The 23,109-nt window shown below is 37.4% G+C and overlaps 1 protein-coding gene across 2 annotated transcripts in view; it reads right to left on the reverse strand.

Annotated features, from left to right (window-relative positions):
• Window positions 1–23,109, reverse strand: part of LOC126187302 (alpha-1,6-mannosyl-glycoprotein 2-beta-N-acetylglucosaminyltransferase) — a 455,066-nt gene that overhangs the window by 15,355 nt on the left and 416,602 nt on the right. The window contains exons 4-7 of one of the 2 annotated variants that reach the window (XM_049928294.1): window positions 17,226–17,467; window positions 13,917–14,062; window positions 13,624–13,784; window positions 8,368–8,475 (exon numbers count right to left, since the gene is read on the reverse strand). In XM_049928294.1, the coding sequence (XP_049784251.1) occupies window positions 8,368–8,475; window positions 13,624–13,784; window positions 13,917–14,062; window positions 17,226–17,467 (657 nt within the window). The remainder of the gene's footprint in view (window positions 1–8,367; window positions 8,476–13,623; window positions 13,785–13,916; window positions 14,063–17,225; window positions 17,468–23,109) is intronic. The other variant, XM_049928295.1, reaches the window with a different exon arrangement.

Raw genomic sequence — 23,109 nt, forward strand, 5'->3', positions numbered from 1 at the left:
CTGATGGAAGTAAAGCTGTGAGCACAGATCATGGGTGGGGCTTGGATATCTCAGTTGGTAGACCATTTACCCACAAAAGCAAAGGTCACAGGTTCAAGTCCCGGTCTGGTGCACAGTTTTACTCCGCCACAAAGCTTCAAATCAGCACACACTCCACTGCTGAGTGAAAATTCACTCTGGATTATTATTATTATTATTATTATTATTATTATTATTATTATTATTGTAGAAGTAGTAAAAAGATAATATGTTTTTTCTGAATGATGTGATTTTCAGTTTAAGCTGTAAATGTTTTTATTTCATTATTGCAATTTTGGCCCTTGTGATATTTTCAGCATCTACAAAGACAAATTCTTAAATAGCAGCTTTCTTTTGTAACATGTGGTACATTTTAAAATATTTTGGTACATTTTAAAATATTTTGCACTGTATATCAGTGCACATTTGTACAATGTGATTGGATTTCAGTTCACAAGCAGAGATTGGCCCCACTAACAACATAGTAGTTAGCTTACATTTAGCCTATCATTGAATTTCTGTTTTATAGTTGCCAGAGTGGGAGCATTGTGAAGGGGAGGAATATTTCTTAGTATACATAAATTTATGCAAAATATGTTTTCCAAGCTGAAATGTGATAACAGTAGCATTCAGAAGCACAGAATAAGGCATTATTTAGTTCATGTCAATACCTTGACTAAATTTTTTAAACATTTCTAGTGAACTTTTCTATTTTTATAAGAACAACTATCTTTCACCTACTTCCTACACTGAATCACAATTATGACATCAGTTTTACAGTATATATATAAAAAGGCAGGGAAATAGAAGAAATAATAGAAACTTATTTGTAAATTACTGATGTGTTCGAAATAAGAGATGTATACGTTCTAAGAGTTCAGGAAGTACAAGTGTAAGCAACAGACTGATCACTAATATTCAAATCACTGAAGTAGTTTAAATAAAGTAGATGCAGCATGTAGCAAAACTGACACCTGTTACCTGTAATAGTAACTAACAATTGTAATGATGAATGTGTTCGAATACTGAAAACTTAGGTGATATATATACATAAAAGTTCATTATTGTATAAAGTTGCTGTTAAATTAAATTTTATGTAAAAAGCTATCATGGAATTGGGAAAGTGAGGCTCAAGTAATTTTATGTTAGTGCAAAATCAACAGCACATGCTATTGTTCAAAGACCTACGTAAATATTGTGATCCAGGAGTGGCTCATAATTAAAGGCTCTGTGGTGGAGCCATCCCAAAATATATATTAAAATACATTTCTCAATAATGGATTACAGAATTTAAATTATGAGGAAGCATTTCAGATATTTCTGACATGAATTCATGGAATGACAGTCAACTAAAACTTTATATCCAATATCAAGTGATGTTTTTCTAACAGGCTGTACATTGAAATGCAACTTAGCTCCATGAAGGAGAGGTTTATGGATGCAGCTTCTACAGAGTACAGTTCTTGTGGACTTCAAGAAGGCTCAGCCTCTTCAGTGTAACCATCCCACATCAAGTCTCCATGACAAGCACACAGACTACCTTTGTGATGGAGAAATGGTTTGTGTCCTGTTTTCTCTGGAAATGTTTTATTCACTTTTGTGTTTTCATACAGGAGCTTTCTCCCTATCTCTCTCTCTCAAAAGTGAATTTGTTCCACTGTGTTACCATGCCAGGGAATATGCAACAGCTAATTTCAATGTTGTTTGCTATGTCAATGTCTGACTTGACTGCAATTGGTTATTTATTTATTCATCCAAAAATCACAATCACAGCACAAGACCCACGACATCACTGAAATGTCATGGTTTCAATTTATAAATGTTGCAGACTGAACACACCACGAAACTTCAAGCATTTCAGGCTTAGAATTGAAAACATGAAAAGTATGAACCATGCAGAAAAGCTAACATACACAGCATTAAAGATCTTTCCAAAAATGACTTTCACTACTATTTGTTGCAATAAAGTGTTGGGAAATGTGATGGTGTTAGATAAATACGCTACCTATGATTATGAAACAGAAGGAAAATAAAGTATGTTAACTTTTGGCTGAACCCTTTGCCGACCCCCCCCCCCCCAAATCCTGAGATCTCAGTGGTTGTGACAAACTGATCTGAAGCATAGCCTAAATTCTACACACATCAAAAAAAGTTTCACATCACCCCAGTTTCCTGAACTCCTGAAGACAGATGCTGACTGTGGATATTGTATCACAGACACAGTCCCTTTCACTGTTCAGAGATGTCACTAAACCTGCCCAAAGATGTAAACAACCATGCATGAGCAGCGCCTATTAGAGGGAAGGGGTCTGACAGCTGATCAGTTCGTCATTCCATCAGAAAGGAGATACACAGCTTGTGTTGTCTGTAGTTCAACCATGCCTAGACGGTCAATACCATGGTTCGATGGCATCAGTACTGTTACTTTGTGCCAGGAAGGACTCTCAACAAGGGACATGTTCAGGCATCTCAGAATGAACCACAGTGATGATGTTTGGACATGGAGGAGGTACAGAGAGAGACAGGAACTGTCGATGACCTGCCTCGCTCAAGCTGCCCAATGGCTACTAATGCAGTGGTTGACCACTACCTACGGATTATGGCTCGGAGGAACCCTGACAGCAACACCACCATGTTGAATAATGCTTTTCGTGCAGTCACAGGACGTTGTGTTATGACTCAAACTGTGCAAAATAGGCTGCATGATGTGCAACTTCACTCCCAATGTCCATGGCAAGGTCCATCTTTCCAATCACAACACCATGCAATGCGGTACAGATGGGCCCAACAACATGCCGAATGGACTGCTCAGGATTGGCATCATGTTCTCTTCACTGATGAATGTTGCATATGCCTTCAACCAGACAATCGTCGGAGATGTGTTTGGAGGTGACCCGGTCAGGCTGAATGCCTTAGACACACGGTTCAGCGATTGCAGCAAGGTGGAGGTTCCCTGATGTTTCAGGGTGGCATTATGTGGGGCCGACATATGCTGCTGGTGGTAATGTAAGGTGCCGTAATGGCTGTACGATACATGAATGCCATCCTCTGACTGATAGTGCAACCATATCGGCAGCATATTGTTGAGGCATTCATTTTCATGGACAACAATTCGTGTCCCCATCTTGTGAATGACTTCCTTCAGGATAATGACATTTGCTTGACTAGAGTGGCCAGCATGTTCTCCAGACATGATCCCTATTGAAGATGCCTGGGATAGACTGAAAAGGGCTGTTTACGGATGATGTGACCCAATAACCACACGGAGGGATCTACGTCGAATCACCGTTGAGGAAGGGGACGATCTGGACCAACAGTGCCTTGATGAACTTGTGGATAGAATGCCATGACAAATACAGGCATGCATCAATGCAAGAGGACGTGTTACTGGGTATTAGAGGTACCAGTGTGTACAGCAATCTGGGCCACCTCTTCTGAAGGTCTCGCTATATAGTGGTACAACATGCAGTGTGTGGTTTTCATGAGCAATAAAAAGGGTGTAAATGATGTTTATGTTGATCTCTATTCAAATTTTATGTACAGGTTCCAGAACTCTTCGAACCAAGGTGATGCAAAATTTTTTGTGATCTATGTATTTCTGATCGATAGGTGTTGCAGGTTTCCCCATTATGAAAACACAAGCTGCACCCACTATGATCCATTTCAAGAAATATTCCTTAAAAATGAGAAAAAGTAATTATTTACTGTATAGACTCTTGCCTCAGTGAGTTATATGTCTAAAATAGTGATGCACAAACACCACTCAAGCTCCTGAAATCTATTGTCTCCACTACACAGATATAGTAACTGAATAAACTCGTTTATGGTATGAGATATACACAGAAGTTTTGGAGTAATGAACATGTGTGCTGGCATAAGTACACATCAAATAAAAACCATCTATCTTATTACAATTTGCTCAGACATCATCAGTGCAGCTGAAGACAGTGACTACAGGTATTGATTGTTTAATCTCTCTGATCTTTCAAAGGAAGTATTGTCAATTTCATTGCCAGACGTACATGAGTTGTTAGTTACTTATCCCATGGATCAAATTCTTGATAAAAATTGATGATGTGGATGTGAGAACAGAATAAACATATAACACTTGTATACAACTAAATAAAAACTAAGAAAATAATATTTATATGGCCACATGCTGACCATTTACATGTCTTTTTTAACTGACTATCTCCACTTAAGAGTTTCTATATGCTACATAAGGAGTTGTTAAGTAGAAAGCTCTTTAATTTGCTTTTGAAAACATTACTGTTGTCTGTCAGACCTTTTATTTCCATGGGTATATTGTCAAAGAACTTTATAGCTTTCTGTGCCAAAGTTAGATTCATTGAAGGGTAATATAGATCATTTTTCCTTCTAGTGTTGAACTTGTGAATACCTCTATTACTCTCAAACTTAGATGGATTGTTGAAAACAAATTTCACAAGAGAATGACAGTACTGTAAGTCTATGGTCACTGAACTCAACAAGAAGATTCACATGGCATGTCAGTGAAGTGAAACCATCTTGAATTACTAACATCAATCTGCAGTGAGTCTGATGTGTTTCAGAAGCATAGTCTTCTGGAGCAGTGCTTGTGCATTATAATGCATATTGTGTAGTTATTGAATATGTCATAGTGTTAAATCCTGTACAATTTAATGATCTCACCACTGCTTGTATATTAGGGTGGAGCTTACACCTACTAACCCATGAGGTGCTGAATAAAGACACTCCAGCATTGCTGCTTCTGAGTAGACTACCAAGCTGGACTAAGGTTACCTTCCTTATTTGATTAACAAGATTAGACTTACATTTATAGTTTAATTGCTTTCTTAATTACACTGTCCCAGAAAGTAACTGCAAAACTGACAATGAACATATTTTCACAATGCTTTTATCTTAAAAGTGCTCAATTAGTGCAGACTTGTTTTCTTGCTGATGTCTTAGTTTTGTTTATGTTCAATGTAACATAGCCATGCACAGTGTCATGTCTGTCTTATGTTTGATTTGTCTCATTTGTAAGAACACAATGAACTCCAAATTAATATAGCTCCTGGTTGACTGTAGTGCAGAAGACCTCTTATTTTTACAGGTGGTTAGAGGCAGACTCAGTATTGTCCCCCCCCCCCCCCCCCCCCCCAACTACTCGTCTTTTTTTTTTTTTTTTTTTTAAAAAAAAGCACCAAAGAATGACCATTCTGGTGGGGGCTCTGACAGAATGTGGTACAAAGCAATATTATGTTTCCATGATACCTATTCATAGTCCTTTATCTTTCAGTAACTAGTTGCCAGCATCCAAGGACAACAGTTTGTCTTTAATGATGACAACAGTGCACAGAGCAAGCACTAAATGTGATGATGGTACTTCCTGAAGGAGTGTAACTAGCTGAAAAATCATACCTCTAATGGATACAGAAATTAAGGTATTGTAAGGGCACTGAAGGCAGCCAGATGTGGGAACAAGAGCAAAGAAAAAGAATGTAAAATTATCTTTCCCAAAATAGAGACAAGAACAGTTTTAAACTGGGGAAGGAAATCAGCTGTGTCGATTTCAAAAGTTCAAATCGAGCACAAAACATCAGTAATGGAGGGGGATCTGAAAAATAAAGGAAAGGGTAGCAATCAACTATCACCAACAAAAAATAAATAAGAAATCTTCTGGGGAGTGTGAAAGATAATGCAAGCACTTCCACTTCTGTAGTATTGTATTCCTTGCCACTGTGGCAAACCATATGTTGAAAGAGACAACACTGTTTATCATAATTTTACACTGAAGAAGTATGCAGAGCTCTGGTGGGAAGACAAATCTCCTCTAGATGAGCACAATTTGGGACAAGAGCACATAAAAAGGCTTTGATTGTCTGCTTGGCAGTACAATTGTGGGCCAATATATAAAGCAAGCAACAGAAATGTCATTAATCAGGATAAGGGATTTTCCCTCAGTGCAGCTTTACAACTCACATTGAAAGCAATAATATGGGAGTAATATTGTATTGCTCTCTGTGGGCAGGTAGAAGGTAGCCAGTGCAAGGTATCACCCATGTAAACAGAGTGCACTGAATTTGTTAAAGTGCCCTGGAGTATGTGTTATGGAGGGGGGGGGGGGGGGGGAGAGGAGGGAGAGAGGGGCAGGGGCTCTCCATAGAGGAGACATCAAAATCATGATATACTTTGTTGGGTGATGGAAGAGGAGAATATACTTTCTGAAAAATTAGCAAAATCATGCAGTATTTTATTCACTTTCTGATACTACTAGACAATAACACAACCCTTGAAAAATAGCCTCTAACTGGAATATTTTATTGTGAAATATTTGAAGGTTTTTTGTGCAGAAAGTAAATGATAAATAGAGAAAAGATACTTCAGTACTTCATAAAAAGGATTTACTTTTTTGGGTAATGAGATGACATGTACCTTATAGGGAGCGCAAGTACTAGAGAAATTTGCGATGATGACAGTTTTTGTCTGTGCAGTGCATGAAATATGCACAATCGCCTCTTTAGAACCTTTATAACCCATGTGTTTTCATCAAATACTGTCAAATTTGTCCACAACATAACAAGAAGTCATTGCACATGTTTATTGAGAATCTGTTCAAAACATAGCAACATGTTGTACAAAATAATGCTTCTATGAATGTAACTACCACTATTTTTAAATGTAATGTGATGCTCTTTGTGGCATGAATGGCGTTGTAAGTGAGACAGAGGGAGGATTTTCAGTTTATGAAGGACTGGGTACTTATTATCTGACTACAGTGAACCTATTTGGAATCAGGGATGGAAATACCACACAATTCATGATAATAAATAGACAGTGGTCTTTGTAAAGTTACATAGAACCTTTTTGAAGATATTAAAGAAAAACAGTTCTTGAGCTCTATAAGAGGAGGAGTATTTTTGCCCAATATTTGTGTACATATAGAAAGTAATCTAGAAGTAAGTCCCATAACTACCAGTGTGAGCAGGTTAGTACTAGACATAATTTGTTGTTACTGAAATGGCCTGGAGTGTCTGCTTCTGCCTGTTAATGTCTGACTTGACGCAGTCCACACTGATCTTGAAGGAACATAGGAGACTTCATACCTCGACTGGAACTATTCCTAGTATCTATGGTCTCCATGCTGAATTTCTTTAAACATGATAATTGAACATGCTGGGTGGACTATAAAAACATAATGCTGAAAGACAGACTATGTTTTTGCAATATATAGAAGCCGTATTCCAAAGTGTAATGACTCCAATATTTTAATAAACATATTTGTAACTATATTGGAATCAGCCACACCATAAAGCACTCAGGGAAATGACATTGTGGAAGTTCCAATTTCCATTGCTTTGCAAAATAGCTATCTTCAACTTACAATGCACTGAATGTGGTATAAATCTTTAGGAATGTATGAAATATTTTTAACAATAATGAAAATTCCTGGATGGATCAATATGTAAAATAAGGGAAAGGCAACCACTTACCTATAACAGATCAATGCATGAGCACAGTAACTCATAACAGAAAACAGCATTCACACAAGCCTTCTAGCACTACCTCTTTTTGTAGCAATAGTACAGAAATTCATACACATGCAACCACAAAGACATCCAAATCTACACTCCCATGACCACAGCAAGACTTGTTGCTGTGGCCATGGGAGTGTGCATTCAGGTGTCTGTGCGGTGATGTGTTTGAATGTGTGTACTACTGCTAGAAAAGGAGCTAATGCTCAAAAGCCACTGTAAATGCTATTTGCTGTTACGTGTTACTGTGCTCCATGCATTGATCTGGGGTAGATGAGTGGCTGACTTTCCCTCATTTTATATATAAAAGATTATTAATGTTCCCAGAACCAAATTTTTTCTTCTTGAGATCTACTACTTCACCGTCCTTATTTGTACACCTTTTGTTTTTTCACCATCACCAGCCATCAGTCATCATTACTCCTTAACATGAATATAATTGTTCTGATCTTGATATTTTCAATCGCTCCTACTTGCAAATTTATAAATTAAAAATAGTAATTTCTCCTAAACTTGCCTGAATAGATTAGAGTATGTCTCAATTTAAAAGTTATAAAGTAAATTAATTTATTTGTTTTCATGTGCAACACACAAATTCCTAATAATACTACAGCCAACATTCAATTTTTGCACTTATATCTAAGTCATACCACGTGCATGAGTGCTAAAAGTATTCTACAACTGTAGTTCAATATCCAAGCATAGTTACATACATAGCATGTCAGTGAATAAGCCACAAGAATATTGCAACATGCAGACTTGCAGGGACTTTACTGTCAAATGGCAATATTGGCTACATTTTGAGTGCCATTATTAGCCAGCAATCCTATACCTTCTGGTAATGCTGATAGAGAGAAGGGAGTATCTGGAAGCCCCAGGATGGAGGAATTGAGCCTGCAGAGAAAGACGGGTGGCGTTTCATGGCTCTCAGAGCCTCCTTCTGGAATGTAAGAGAGACAACACAACATACACACACACACATATAGCAGAGGCAAGTGAGAAAGTGAATCAGCATGACAGTGCATGGAAGCTGAGTGAAGCTGCTGCTGAAAAGTTATGTTTCAGTGACAGTTTATGTATGTTATCATTAGGAAAAATTAATGGTGATCTCTACAGTCAACAGCAAATTTCGTATCTTACACAGATTATTAAAATACAAGGTAACTGAAGGGGGACACAGATTAGAATCAACAGTGCAACAGTTATCTGTACATGTACATACAATCTCATTTGTAACCAGGAAGAGGGGACATTTTATAACAAATGGTGTTTATACAGTTATATACAGCTTGAAACATCACCAAACAGAAACTGCAATAGATTTAAAAAAATTCTAACACAAATAAGCAATTTGCAAGCAAAGTTTGAAAATATTGTGTCACTATTAAAAGCTGAAGGAAGCTTAACATAAAGTGCACAACACATATCAATACAACAATTTTATTATAGAACTGGAAATCATTATATTAAGATGTATATAAAAAAAGTCAAGCACTACTGGTGAAACATAGTTTCATACAAAACCAAAGTTTCCCAGAGTAGTATACACAACACTTATTGAATTACTGGTACTGTAAGAAGTCAGAGCAAAAATTACATGGCATGAACATATCCCATACAAAACTATTGGAATGAAGTTAGCATTGCTACTGATTATTTGTCATCTCCCCTCATTCTCTTGACTTGTGATTCACAGCAGGTTAGAGGTATATGTTAGTTGCAGTATCAATGGAACAATGAAGGGCTGTTACTGACTGTTCTGTGTATTACAGAACTGTGCATGTTTCCCTGGATTTGTCAATAGAAAATATTGTAATACTATTGTAGTTGAGACAGAAGTATCATATTACTTCATGTAACCAACATGTTTCAAGTAATGGAGTTAAAGAATATTATTTATTTTTTAAAAACTGGTTCTTCGGTAAACTCTCTTGTCTCCCCCTCCCCCTGTCCAAACCTCTCAGTTCGTAAAAAATATTTGTTCTGCTTACTAGCGGTTGTTCTGTTGTCTTAGGTCTTGAAATGCCAATACAAAAATTCTTATTGGTTTTAATTTTGAAGACTCAACTTTTGCAGGTAAAACCATTCCTTGTATTCTACATTTACGCAGTTTCCATAAGTAACACTGTATATTATGTTATTAACAAAAGGGAAGAAATTTCATTTTTTTAATGCGGAAAGAAAATAAAATTGTTCAAAATGTTCAGATGAAGTTAGTCTTGCAATCATACACATGCACTCCTATATGTAAAAAACATGGTTACCAGGGATAACAGGAGATTACAGTAGTAAACTGATCAGTCCACATAGTACTGCAAACCTTATATGATTAACAATTGATACTGCACAACTAGGGTATTCACCATACACTTATTTACATGATATGCATTCCATAAGCAAACACTGAGTGATACAAGCAAAATAAAATCTACAATTTTATGTATCTATTTAATATTGTTTATTTATGTGGTTATATTTATGTAATATTATGTACTCATAAAATTCAAATATACAATCAATATTGTTTAATGTTGTTATATGACATGAGCACTCATGTGATGTGATGGAATGTTCTTGCTGAATTTCATAGCACCTAAGAATATGTATTATATTTATTAGACTTGCATGTCCTAAATCACAATGTACAAATTACTTTTCTTATGAATTATATTTATTTTAATGTATCATTAAACTTAATTTGAAACTAGTTTTAATATCCTATTATAATTTGACATATATATCTTGGCAAAAAGGAAGTCTTTTACCGGAGTACCATTTAGCTTAGAAATTGTGTGTGTTCTAATTTTAAGCAGAACAACTCTGGAACCAAAACAGATTGGGACAAACTGGAAAGTCATCTCAAAAGCAGATTGACATTTGAATCCCAACTGAACTTGTTGTTGAAGAATGACAGACTCATCCTTTCTGTCTATGGCAGAGTGCAGCATTTATGCTAAAATAACTCATACACTCATGCAGATTTGTTCTTTCTATTCTCAAAATTTGTGTTCTGTATATCCAAGAGGCATTAATTTACAATTGTCCTGAATTAAGTCCAGTATAACTTTCTGGTTAATTGCTATAATAGGAAACAAAGTACATGACAGAATATCTCAGAACATAAGCAGTAAGTGAAGTAACCATTTCATCAGTGTTAAGGTACACAGATGGCCCTGTCTTTTTGGTTCATGGATAGGAATGCTTGTAAGAAAAATTAAATGATCTTGATGAATTACTGATTAAACAAAAGAGGAGTAATTACAGGCAGAAAATTAAACAATGACAATCTAAGCAAGTGGCGAAGATTAGAGGGAAGGAGGGATTGACATGTTGAACATTAAAATTGAAAAAAATACAGCAGAAGTAATGAAAGAAGTGGTATTAATAAATCCTTAAAGCAAGCAACTGAGTTGTCTAATTCATATCTAGAGACACAATACATTGTACATTCATCAGATCGGAAGGTTTTTGGCAATTGCTGTACTGAATCTTATGCTTTATTTTAATTTTTTTTATATATTTTTTTCCACATGTGGAAAATATATGTGCGAAACACACACCCAAGTTTCTTACAAAGACTAAACCAAAGCATACTACTGGTTGACTGTGTGCTGTTTGTTGAAGACATATTGAATGAGGGTTTTTTTTTTTTTGGGGGGGGGGGGGGGGGGGGGATGCATGGAGCAGAGAAAGCCAGCTCCACTTACCCAAGCCCAACACATAGACAACCCTGGGAATAGTGGTGGTGCAGGGGTACATGCTGCCCTTACCTCATACAGTTATGGCACTACACTTGTGCTTACCATCTTGACAGGGAACACCATGGCATTCACCATTCACTCGGTAGTGGCTATGTTATGCTCAAGTATTGTATTGTTACATCACCAATCTTGCCTACAGCTGCACACAAAACACTCCTGGCCTGCAGTCTAATACTTCCACCAGCTTAAATACATCAGGAACTAAGAAGCCCTCATTCAGTACATTGTGAACAAACCAAAGTTGCAACATGAAATACGTATTGCTAGTAGTAGTAACCTGTTTCACACTAAATACTTTGTTAGAAATAACGTTTTCTGTGGGAAATATAAGAGTTAATGAACATCTGGAAAAAAAGATAACAAAGAGGGCAGTTTGACTGATAGCTGGTCACACACAATTTAGTTAATCAAAACTGCGAAGTTGTGGTTTAGATTGACATACTCCAGTCCAGTTGAACCAGGAAACCAATAGATCAAAGTATATGTGGAAACATAGACAAGGTACTTATTTCTAATTTACCAAATTTAATATTAAAATATTTTAGGTAGTCAGATCATTCATTTCCCTGACTTTAAGCAGTAAGTAGGTGAGTGAGAAGCTCTTGTACACTATGAAAATTTGCCATGTATTACATACTATGCTCTTCTGAATAAACTGAAGGTAACATGTTCATTCTTGCTATCTTGTATTCAGCATGCCTATAAGTAATGATTTAAAAATAATTATACCTGGTAAACTGTTTCTGAATTTTTTGTGAGAAACTTAAATAATAAAATTTTAGATTCTTTGTACATCCCTCTTAAAGAAACACGACTTTTAAGACCTTCATTTGTCTGTGCTTTTTTTTTGTGACAGCATAAAACAAGCACATCCTAGGTGCCTGGAATCGGAAGTGTTTTGCAGCAAGAAAGAGTAACAGAACACACATGGCAGTGTTTCCAATCTACTTGACATGGGGCACTTATTGCTGCAACACAATCTGTGGTGGAGATTTTAGAACTGTCTTTTAAGTTATACTTTAAGGTGTTAAATTATTAATTGTACATATTCTTTTTAAAAAGTTTAAATGCTCAAAAACTGCACATTCGAAAGTGAAGTGTAGACCACAAGAGCACTGGAAAAAGAGGAAACTGAAGCACTTGAAATACTGAAATATTAAACTGTTATGTTAACTGAGGATATACTGCAAGGAATATTTGAGAAAGGAAGTCCACAGGAAACCCTTACCAAAGAAGTAAGAAATTAATGGGACCTATACTGAACTATCCAGTATTGGTCACCAAAAGGACCAGAAGAGGGAATAAATTCTGACTGTAGCCCAATTCCAGTACATATCAAACAGATTGTTGAGCACATTGGATGTAGTATGCATGCAAACATGAGCAGATAATCTTAAGTTAGGAAAAATGAAGGGTATTACCAAAATAGTTGAAAGACTGACAAATGTGGAGAGGTACTGCATGTACAAGATGAAGTAATTAAGTAATATGTGAAGGCGTTTTGTAGACATGTAGTAAGGGCAGCCAAGTTGATCAGAATAAGAGATATGAATAAAAGGACTAGCACAGGAACAGATAAGCATAAAAAAAGATCGTAAGAATATAAATGCAGTTTTAAAGAGGGTATTAAGAATGCATATTGATCTACATTTTTCCGGCTTATTTCAGTTTCACAAAAATACAGTTGCTCTATTTTGCAGGATTTTGTTTTAAAAATGAAGTTCTCATAAGAGATGAAATATCAAGACCAAGAAATAATGTTGTAGTTCTGTGAGGTTTTTGTCAGTATTTGTTGAAACTCTTCTCAATACACATGGGTGGATTGTACTTGTGTCTGAAAGTGAATCTTTGTCTTTATAAGTGATTTTACTTTTTTATAAGTCCCTATTGTACAATATAGAGCCAAATTACAGATCTGTTAGTCTTTTTACTTTTATTTTAGGCAATTGATCTACATCATAGCAAGTGATCCCCAATAAACTGTTACCACTACATTTCCAGCTGATCCAATGGTTTCTATAACCTTTGAAAATGTTTGTAAGTATAATGTAACTAATCTGGTATTTCCCTGCTCTCAGTTGGCAATTTATGTATTCACATTTCATTGACAATAAAATGCCACTTCAAATACTACCAGGTTCAAATGTTTTGAGTATATGGTCAGTTGATTCCAGGTCAGTGAAACAATGGATTTCTAGCTAAGTTGGGATACCACATATAATGATCCAGATTTAATACATAAACAAATATTCTGATAGAGGATGCAAATATATTCATTTATCAACAATATTCTTAACAATTTAAACTTGTAAACAAATATTTCTTACTTTCTTTGAATCTCCATAATAATTGTAGGTTTTCAGGTACGTGCCAAGGGAAAGAATGTTGCACCTGTCACAACTGACTTTACAAGTTCTTTCCATGAGATGCATGACATGAATAAAGTCTTCAGCAACAAAATGATCCTCCTCTAGGAACAACACCATCCCTGTAACAATGCACATAGTTAACCTGAAACATTCCCACACAAAAAGTTCAAAGGTCTATTCTCTCATAAGTAACTGTTTTCTGAAAGTTGTAGTTTAGCTCTTCAGTGCTGACTCTTGTGTGTGCAGCATACCTGTATGATTTCTTGTGACATCCAGCTGATTGAACACCCTGTTTGCTTTCCACCACCAGTGGTGCTTTGTTTGAGTGAATTTTGCTTCTCTGTAGTGGCCATATAAGTCAGGGTATAAAGCATTATTGCACATCATTTCCTTGGCCCTGGTAGGAAATAAATGAACAAATTTTTAACTTCATAGTGAAATGACATCAAAATACTTTTTCCATATTGTATGGAAATAAACATTAAGAATTAAATGAATTATTTTTCCCATTTCTTAGTTAACAGTTCACCAGGCTATAATTTCACAATACATGTAAGGAAGAAAAATGTTTTGTTAATTCAATAGAAACTAAATAGAAAAACAGAAAATAGAAAATAAATGTAGATTACTCACAATAAGTCACTCTTAAAACTTTGCGAAGTACAAATGCAACATTAAGAAAATTTAGATGATATAAATCATGTGTTCCTGTCTATAGAAAAATACACACACTGTACTCATGCAATCAATGGGATTGAATAAAAATAAATATTTAAATATATCAACTAACTATGAAAAGGTACATTGCATGCAGTATTACATATACACTTGCTTCAACATTGTTAATGAATAATGAATTCTACAACTCATTTAAAAGTATATGCCTTTTTCCTGAGAAACTGTACAAAGGAATTTGAATGATTATGTAATTTCTTAGAATATTAAAGAAGTGGGCAATCCTCATTCTATGTGTTTACCCCTGATAGGCAACTGTTGCAGTGAATGATAAATTGTTCAAATCAGTACTCTAAAGTTTTGGTTCAGTAAAAAATTAAACCAACATACTCTCCATTCATAAAGTGTCAAAACTCACAAGTGAAACTGAATTATTCCCCTGATTGCCTCCAATAACGGAAATGTAATACGACTTTCTCTCAAACACACCCAAGAGCTCTCCTGTTATGATAAAACTCTCATTATAACACCTGTTTTATGACAAGAGCCTCCAAAAGATAGGCATCAGTCCCTAAATAAGAACTGAAGCTGCCTAATCGTTTGAGACACTATATGTGTTTTCAGAAGCAGTGGGGTTTAAACACCTGTCCATCCACTGGTATTTATAATTTACACGACATCACCCAAATCATTTGAGATAAAAGCTTCTTCCCCCATCTGAGCTAATAAAATCCAGCCTTTTTACATCAATAAAAAATGGAGAAATCATTAAAATCTGGAAAATCCTTTTCCATTTACGTTTCACAAATATAGCTCTATAGGACTGCTAGAGATAAACATATTATCAATGTTGGTTCCAGTCTGGAATTTGCATTATCACAGTAATTGAACTACGATTTTCTCCAGTTTGTTCATAGTCATTTTTCCATTTGCATGTACTAGCTTAGCACCCACTGCTTCACTCACATAGACTGTATGGCCTGCAGAGATATTTTTTTATTTAATTGAATTTTTATTTGTTCACAAATTGAAAAAATTTCTAAGCTTTTCACGCTAAATGAGGCCATATACGTATGGTCTCTTCCAACGTATTTCTGATCAAAATGCGCTTCTGGTAGCGGAGTCTGAAGTTTTTCTTAACCATACCTTTTGCTTTCTTGTGAAGGTATTTCCATAGCAACTTTCACCCACTCACAAATATTTATTTATATTCAACTGAGAAGTGAAATACTAATTTTCATAAATTTAGCTTTAAAATTTTTTAATGTAATGAAATTTTTTCTTAAAAATTTCCATCCCTTATTGTACTCTCTTAGGGCTTAAATTTCCAGAAACACTGAAACAAATATTTTTTTTATTTCCAGCCAAGAATTCAAATACCAGTTTTCAAAGATTTAGCTTTACAAATGCTTTCACAAAGAAATGTTTTCATAAAATGTTTCACCCCCCCCCCTTAGGGGTTGAATTTCCAAAAACACTGACATGCATGTGTTTTATTACTAAGAGAGAAGCCAAATACAAATTTTCATATATTTAGCTTAAAAGATATTTCCATAAAACCTTTCATCCCCCATTTAACCCCCATAAGGTTTGAAATTCCAAAAATAGTGAAACACTTATTTTTTGTTTCTAACTGAGAAGCCAAATTTAAAACTTCATAGATTTAGCTTTAAAAATGCTTTTGTAATAAAATATTTTCATAAAAAAATCTCAGCCCCTATTGCAGCCCCTCAGGGGTTTAATTTTCAGAAACACTGAAACACATTTTTTTTAAATTTGTAACCAAGAAGTCAGATACCAACGTTCATAGATGTAGCTCTAAAAATGCTTTGGTAGTTCTTTAATAATGACATATTTTCAAAAAAGCTTTCACCCACTATTTCACTCCCTTAGAGTTAATTTTCCAAAAATGCTGAAACACAGATTTCTTTATTTCTGACTGAGAAACCAAATACTAATTTTCGTAGGTCTAGCTTCAAAATTGCCTTAATAGGAACTTTTTTTAAATGAAAACTTCATTCCCTACTTCACCTCCTTAGGGTTGAAATTATGAAAAATCCCTTTGTAAACAATGCTTAAAATATAAGATCCATACCTCCTTCAAATTTCAAGTTTCTGTCCTTAGCGGTTTGGGCTGGGCAACGATGAGTCAGTCAGTCAGTCCATTGTCTTTTTATATAAAGAGATTAAGCCAGCAAATGAACTTCCCAGTAAGATAGGGCTGTTATACTGTAGAACAGTATCAAAATGTAGTGGGTGTTTCAATGCTGTTTAACCCAGAATTCTAGTATACCAAACATAATAGTTGCAAATTGCAAAATGTTTTAATGTTAGTCAACTAGCATGACCTTACTTATGGGGACAAAATTACTTTACTTTTCCTCAGCTTGCTATCTTCAATATTTTGTGTGTGTGTGTTTTGCTTTGGTAAACACTTTTCAGATAAACTAAGAACCACAGGCAAAATGTATCTTTTTTTAAACAATTGTGAAGGATTTGTCATTACTGTCTGTGTGTGTTGCCATGTGACTGACTTTTGTGTAGGGTAAATGCTTAATTTTGAACATAAGACAGTATTTCATTCACAGTGTAAATGCATTCACATATTTTCATGGGTGTGTATGGTGGAATTAGGGAATACTCTTAGGTGCAAAAAATAGCGAGTTTAGCTTGTTACACACATGGCCAGTGAGATCAATTTGTGCACAAGTTACGTAATTTTATATTTGCGTAAATATTTTGAAACAACATATCACATAATCTGTTGTAGCTCACACAAAAAATGAAAAATTAGACCATATCTTCTGTTTTATAATTGTAACAGTACAATAGATACAAGGTAGGAATGAGTGTTAAGATTTGGGGTAAAAATATACTATACTTACTGCTCTTTCTTTATGTTGCGTGGACAGTCCCCTGGAGATTCTCCTGGGAACTCCTTTGGATGTGTCTGTATGGAAAAAGGGTAGAAAATCTGCATGACTTTGCAAAAGTCTATGCTCTGCACAAGCTCATTAATCTCTTCATCATAGTAATCATGACTGAAGATTAACAGTACAGTATCTATGTCCCTTGCTTGTGCAAGGCTGACAATTAGATGCCTCAGGTAAATAATCCTTGTGTGCACCTGCAACAGAGATGAGAACATTTGGTCACTGTATTTCTAAATGAGTTTTTACACATACAGCACAGTTCCACTTGGTTACAATCAAAACTAATATTTTCAATAAAAATAATCTTTCTCATGAGGAATGACTTCTAATATAGGAAATCTTACACATTGTGCTACAGCCACATCAAAGGCATATAGATCAATGGGCAGATACTCAAGATATCCTCTTTCCTGTCACACGGGTAGCTACCACTAAGGATGGAGGGATAGTTATCAATGCTCAATCAATTTGATATCCATAATGCAATGAAATAAACTATATTAAGGACACAAAAGTGACTCCACTTCTTCACTGGATTGTTAGTTTTTCACAATGATATCTGGATGGCCACTACCTTGTCAAAAGATTTGAAATAAACTACTAGCCATACCATTCTGCAAGACAGAAGTGCTCAAGGAAGGATTAGGGGGCATTTTCACGACAATTGCATGTATGGCTAGTGTTGTACACGTTGATGGGTGTTAGATTAGAAAACTGAAAGCTATATAGTGGTGATCACAAACTCTGGATTGACTGCAGTTGGACATAGTAAAGATTAGTGAAGTGAAATGGAAATAATAGAGAGACATCTGGTCAGATGGGTGTTGTGAAGTAAGAATGTTACCAGTGTATTATGTAACATAACATTGTTGTGGTTATGAATAGCAAAATGGGTAACACAGTGATAGTTACTTTCTTACAAAATGACAGCAACAGCATTATATAGGTTTGCTTGTTCACATCACAAGCTGACAGTACTAAAATAGAGACAATGCCTGAGGAAATTTAGTAATTACTACTACTGGTTGTAGTGAATATGTTGCCCCCAAATCACAGGGTAGAATGGATACTTGTCTAAACAACTTGGAAGAATACTAATTAGTGTAAATCCAAGTCAGAGAAAGATTTAGAACAAAATGCAGGGCAGCATATGATGTCCAAGTGATGATGCAAAATCAGATAATAACCTACCTTTGAAGATAAGAAGCCAAATTCAAAATTATAAAGAAAGAGGGGTATAGCATTAGGTGGGATGTCAAAAATTCAGGACAGACTGTGGAAAAGTGAAAATTCTGCAGATCAATGACCAACAGCATTAGAAATGGCATTAAGGTTAGAAATAATAAAGATGAAAATAAACAAGTAGGGAAAGGCTGCCATAAATACAATGAAAACAAGTGTGGAAAAAGTCATGAATAAAGAATGAAATGCTCTAGCTCTGTCAGTGAATGTTGAATAAAGAAAATGTAAGAATGGAAATGTGATACATGATTAAATGAACATAACCTATATGATCAAAAGTACCCACTCACTCTAATGTAATATGGAACTGACCACTAGATGTCATTGGAGATGGACCTACCAGTATAAAAGAAGGCAGCAAATATTGTGTCATCAGCAGAGTAGCAGTACCAGCAGAATGAGTCAGTCAGGAAAGCTCAGTGACTTTCAGCCAACTAAAGCTTCTCTCTGTCTGCTAAAGAGATACAACGTAGTAGTCAGGCAATAACTTCCTAAAGCTCAAACACCAATACACTGAAAAATCTAAGTCAATACAAAGAAAACTAATAAAAATCAAAGAGTAAGGCGGATCGTCCATGCGCTCTTTGCCACAAAATAATACTATGTTTCATTGTGCATTCACAGATGTTCTTCTGGTGAGTCCCACACAGCCCCTCCTCCCCCCCCCCCCTGCCACGTAGAGTGGAGCACTGAGAATGTAGGGGCATGGGGTATTTATATGCCACCCGACATCCAGCACTCATGTGTATTGAAGGCATTGCTTGATCTTCTTCAGCCCCCGGTGCTGGCAGTGAGAGTGCTACTTCCTCTTGTGGCTTCGAGACAGTGTCATCCACATCCAGTAGTGTGGAAGGTGACATGTCATATTCAGTGTGTACATCCTCTTCAGTCAGTAACATATGTGTGTGTTTGACACGTTCCAGTGATACCTCTTGGGTCTTGCCATTTTGACCTGTATGCATGGTATGTCCATCTCGGGAGAGAACTCTGCAGGGCTCAGAATATGGGGGCTGCAGTGGTGGCTTGACAGCATCTGTGTCCATAGCATTACATGTGTGCATGACCGTAGACCTTTGTGCGTAAAACTAGTTACCGCCCCAGGCCTCGAGACAGCAGATGGGTGAAGTCTGGCCATACACTCGCACACCATTTGCAATACATAAGGCAATTCGGTCTGTGGTGCCCCAGTATGATTGGTGAAGAATTCTGAGGGCAGTCTTCAGGGTTCACCATAAACTAATTCTGCAGTGGATGCTCCTAAATCTGCTTTTAATGCTGTACGAAGGCCCAACATAACAAGTGGCAAAGCTGATGACCAAGACTGTGCATGGCACATTAAAGCAGCTTTTAATGTTATATGACAGCATTCCACCATTCAGTTGCTTGTTGGGTGGTAAGCCATTGTATGATGATGGTGGAAACCACAGAGGTTGGCCAATTCTGAGAACAGTGTCGATTCGAATTTACGCCCCTTGTCTGTGGTGACATATAAAGGGCAACCGAAAAGTGCGATCCACAATGAAGAAAATACCTGGCCACCATTTCCATGGAAATATCTGACAATGGAACTGCCTCCACCCATATGGTGAAACAGTCCACTGCAGTGAGTATGGAACAGTATTCTTCCAAAGGCAATAGAGGTCCCATGATGTCCAGGTGAACATGTGTGAAACATTGTGTCGTGGGAAGTCTCCTTCCGCTTTGTGCATGTCTCATCCAACCTTGGCCATCTGACAATCTAAGCACTTTTTGTGCAACTACAGCAGTCCTTCTTTATATTGGACTACATGCATCTGTCCGTCATTAGTTTGATGCTGGTGTTTATTCCCGGATGAGCCAGCCCATGGATGCTGTCAAATAATTGCCCTCACAATTTTTTAGGTACAAAAAGTCTGGGTTTTCCCTGTGATAAGGAAATCTGCCATGACGTTCTCAGCTCCTTTTATATACTGCAGGTCTGTCATGAATTGGGCAATGAATTCAGGTTGTCTAAATTGGTATGGTGAGCAGCCATCCATTTTCCTACTGAAGGCAAAAGTAATAGGCTTGTTTTCTGTGAAAACCAAGAATGGCCTAGCTTCCACTTGTGGTCAGAAATGTCTGACAGCTTCATAAACTGCCAGCAATTCCTTATCGTAAGCACCCCATTTAACTTGTGACAATGTATGTTTATGGGAGGAGAAGCCCAGGGGCTGTCAATGGCCTTCAGCATGCTGGTGCAGAGCTTCACCAATGGTTTGCTGGCTAGCATCCACAACAACTGCCAGTCATGCGTGGGGAACCAGGTGTGCCAACATAATTGCCTGATGTAGAGACGGCTTGGTCTTATTGAATAAGAAAATAAGTATTGTACTTTGACAAACTCTGTTTAAGTCTGTTCAAAGCCCGGTTGAAAAAGGAGGAGGGGGAGGAGTAACACATCGTTAGAAAACCTTGGTTCACCTGACCCGGGTGATATTATCTTGTAAGGGTTCCTTGCAAGGATAACAGCAAAGACCTCAATGACAGTGAAAGCGGAGATGCAGATCATCGGAACGGTGGAACTGGCGGAAGAGGCAAGCTTTATAAAGTAGATAAAGCAAGTGTAGAAGGCCAGACACGTATGTGTGGTAACCACCGGTACTCTGGCCAGCGTCTGTTCACCATGTGAGGTGCGGCTGAACACTGAGCTCCAGGAACTAATGTCGATATCCCTGTGGAGACACCTCTCATAGTGTGGAGCACTGAAGGGGAGATGTGAATGACTTCATCATCTGGCTGGTTTGGCATGCACAGGTATACCTGACTAGATGTGTCCTGGCTGGCTGCAATGCAAAACACAGCTGGACCATTTATCGTAGTTGTGTCATGTAAGACACTGGTTCTGTACAGCTGCTAGAGTAGCGAATGGTGTGCAAGATGCCTGCTGAAACCAAACTGGGACTTTGTGGTGCTGTTGGAGATGACGGGAGTGGTAGCACTGGGATTGCCTCTGCATCAGGATCTGCCCCAGCCTGCGACGGGGTGTGGTTGGCAATCACAGTAGTACCCTCAGGTAGGTGGTGGTGAGGACACCATCTTTTGAAAGGCGGGGTGATATGGAGGCACAATCAATGCCGTTGGGTAGCGTATACATATGGTCATCAAGCTGTCAGATGTGTGCAATGTTCCATGCCGGAGTGTCATCACTGTAGTCAGTGAGCCACAGGTTGTTATCAACAAGTTTGACAGTAATGTTCTCTAGGCTGAAGTCTCTGAGATCAAGTATAATGATAAGAGGGTGTGCTGCATTGGTGTTGACCACCCTTGCATTGGGTAGTGATTGGTAGTCACCATCACTGTTGTTCAGGGCATTTGGGATGATGTTCTCCCAGAGAACCCATGGTAGTTTCAATTGGTTAATTGAAACAGTCGTGGTTTTTCATTATCAAGAATGTCAGATGCATGTGTGCCTCTTTTAATAATTTTGAAAGATCCTGTTTATGGTGGCCGCAGTGCTGACCGAACTGTTTTGTCCCCCAGCATGAAGTGTTTGTAGTGTGAGAGCGATTTGTGTACAAAGATCCCAGGTGACAAGTGCGGAATGGGAGGCGGCATGCAGATATGTCTAACGTGGTCCTTTACACACTGAACCGCTGGAGGCTGATACATTTGTTCAGGGTCTTGCATGGGTAGAACGACATAAGCGGAAAGCACCAGTGATTCGTCATATACTATCTCAACAAGGGATGCTTACAGGTCCTCATTGAAGGCACTTCGGGGTGAGGGTCTGTGCCTCTACGAACGCACACTTCAGCATGGAAATTTTACGCGACAATCTAGAGGTAAACGTGTGGTGTGGTCTGCCTTATGACCATGGTATCGTTTTTCTCTACATAGGCGGCAATAACCTCAACTGTTTATCTGGACATGTTGAAACACGTTACATATCCACAGGTCAAAGAATTGCAACCTGGCATCATGCTACAGCATGGTGCTCTTTCTCACTGGGCCTCGACTGTTAAGAAGCCTTTGAACGGCGCATTTCAAGGTTTCAGGATTGGCTGAGAACGATTTCCTGGTCCTCATGGCATCCAGAAGTAAACCTATTCGATTTTTTTTTCCTGGGGTTTTGTGAAGGATGCTGCCCAGATCCTGATGCGGGACCCACGAGCTCGCATCAGAGCAGCAGCTGCACACGTTAAAGAGGGCGTGCAAGGCTGTACATGCGAGGAACTGGAATTTGCTAAGATATCCTGCGTGCTGCAGATCGTCCACAAGTTCAACTCAACCAGTTACTACAACTTTAAGTGTGTGTGAAACTTGTGCCGCAAACGACACCGATATATCCCCATCTCTCAAATGTAGGTGATCAAAGTTGTGAAGATCGTTTTGGAACACCATGTACTGCAAAGATTTGCAGTAACGAAGAGAGATCTAAATTACTGTTAGACGTTCTCATCGTGTTTAACCTCGCTGATTCTGCAAGTATCGAATCTACAATTGAGTTCTCAACAATTTCTTGTCGCTGTATGCCGACAAGCTGATCATCCTGAGGTTGCAAACACCACCGAATGGAATTGGCACTCAGTGCAGCTTAATGAAATCACGTCCTAAAGTATCCTTACACAGTTGC

The sequence above is a fragment of the Schistocerca cancellata genome, chromosome 5, assembly GCF_023864275.1.
Source record: "Schistocerca cancellata isolate TAMUIC-IGC-003103 chromosome 5, iqSchCanc2.1, whole genome shotgun sequence".
Classification (NCBI taxonomy): domain Eukaryota; kingdom Metazoa; phylum Arthropoda; class Insecta; order Orthoptera; family Acrididae; genus Schistocerca; species Schistocerca cancellata.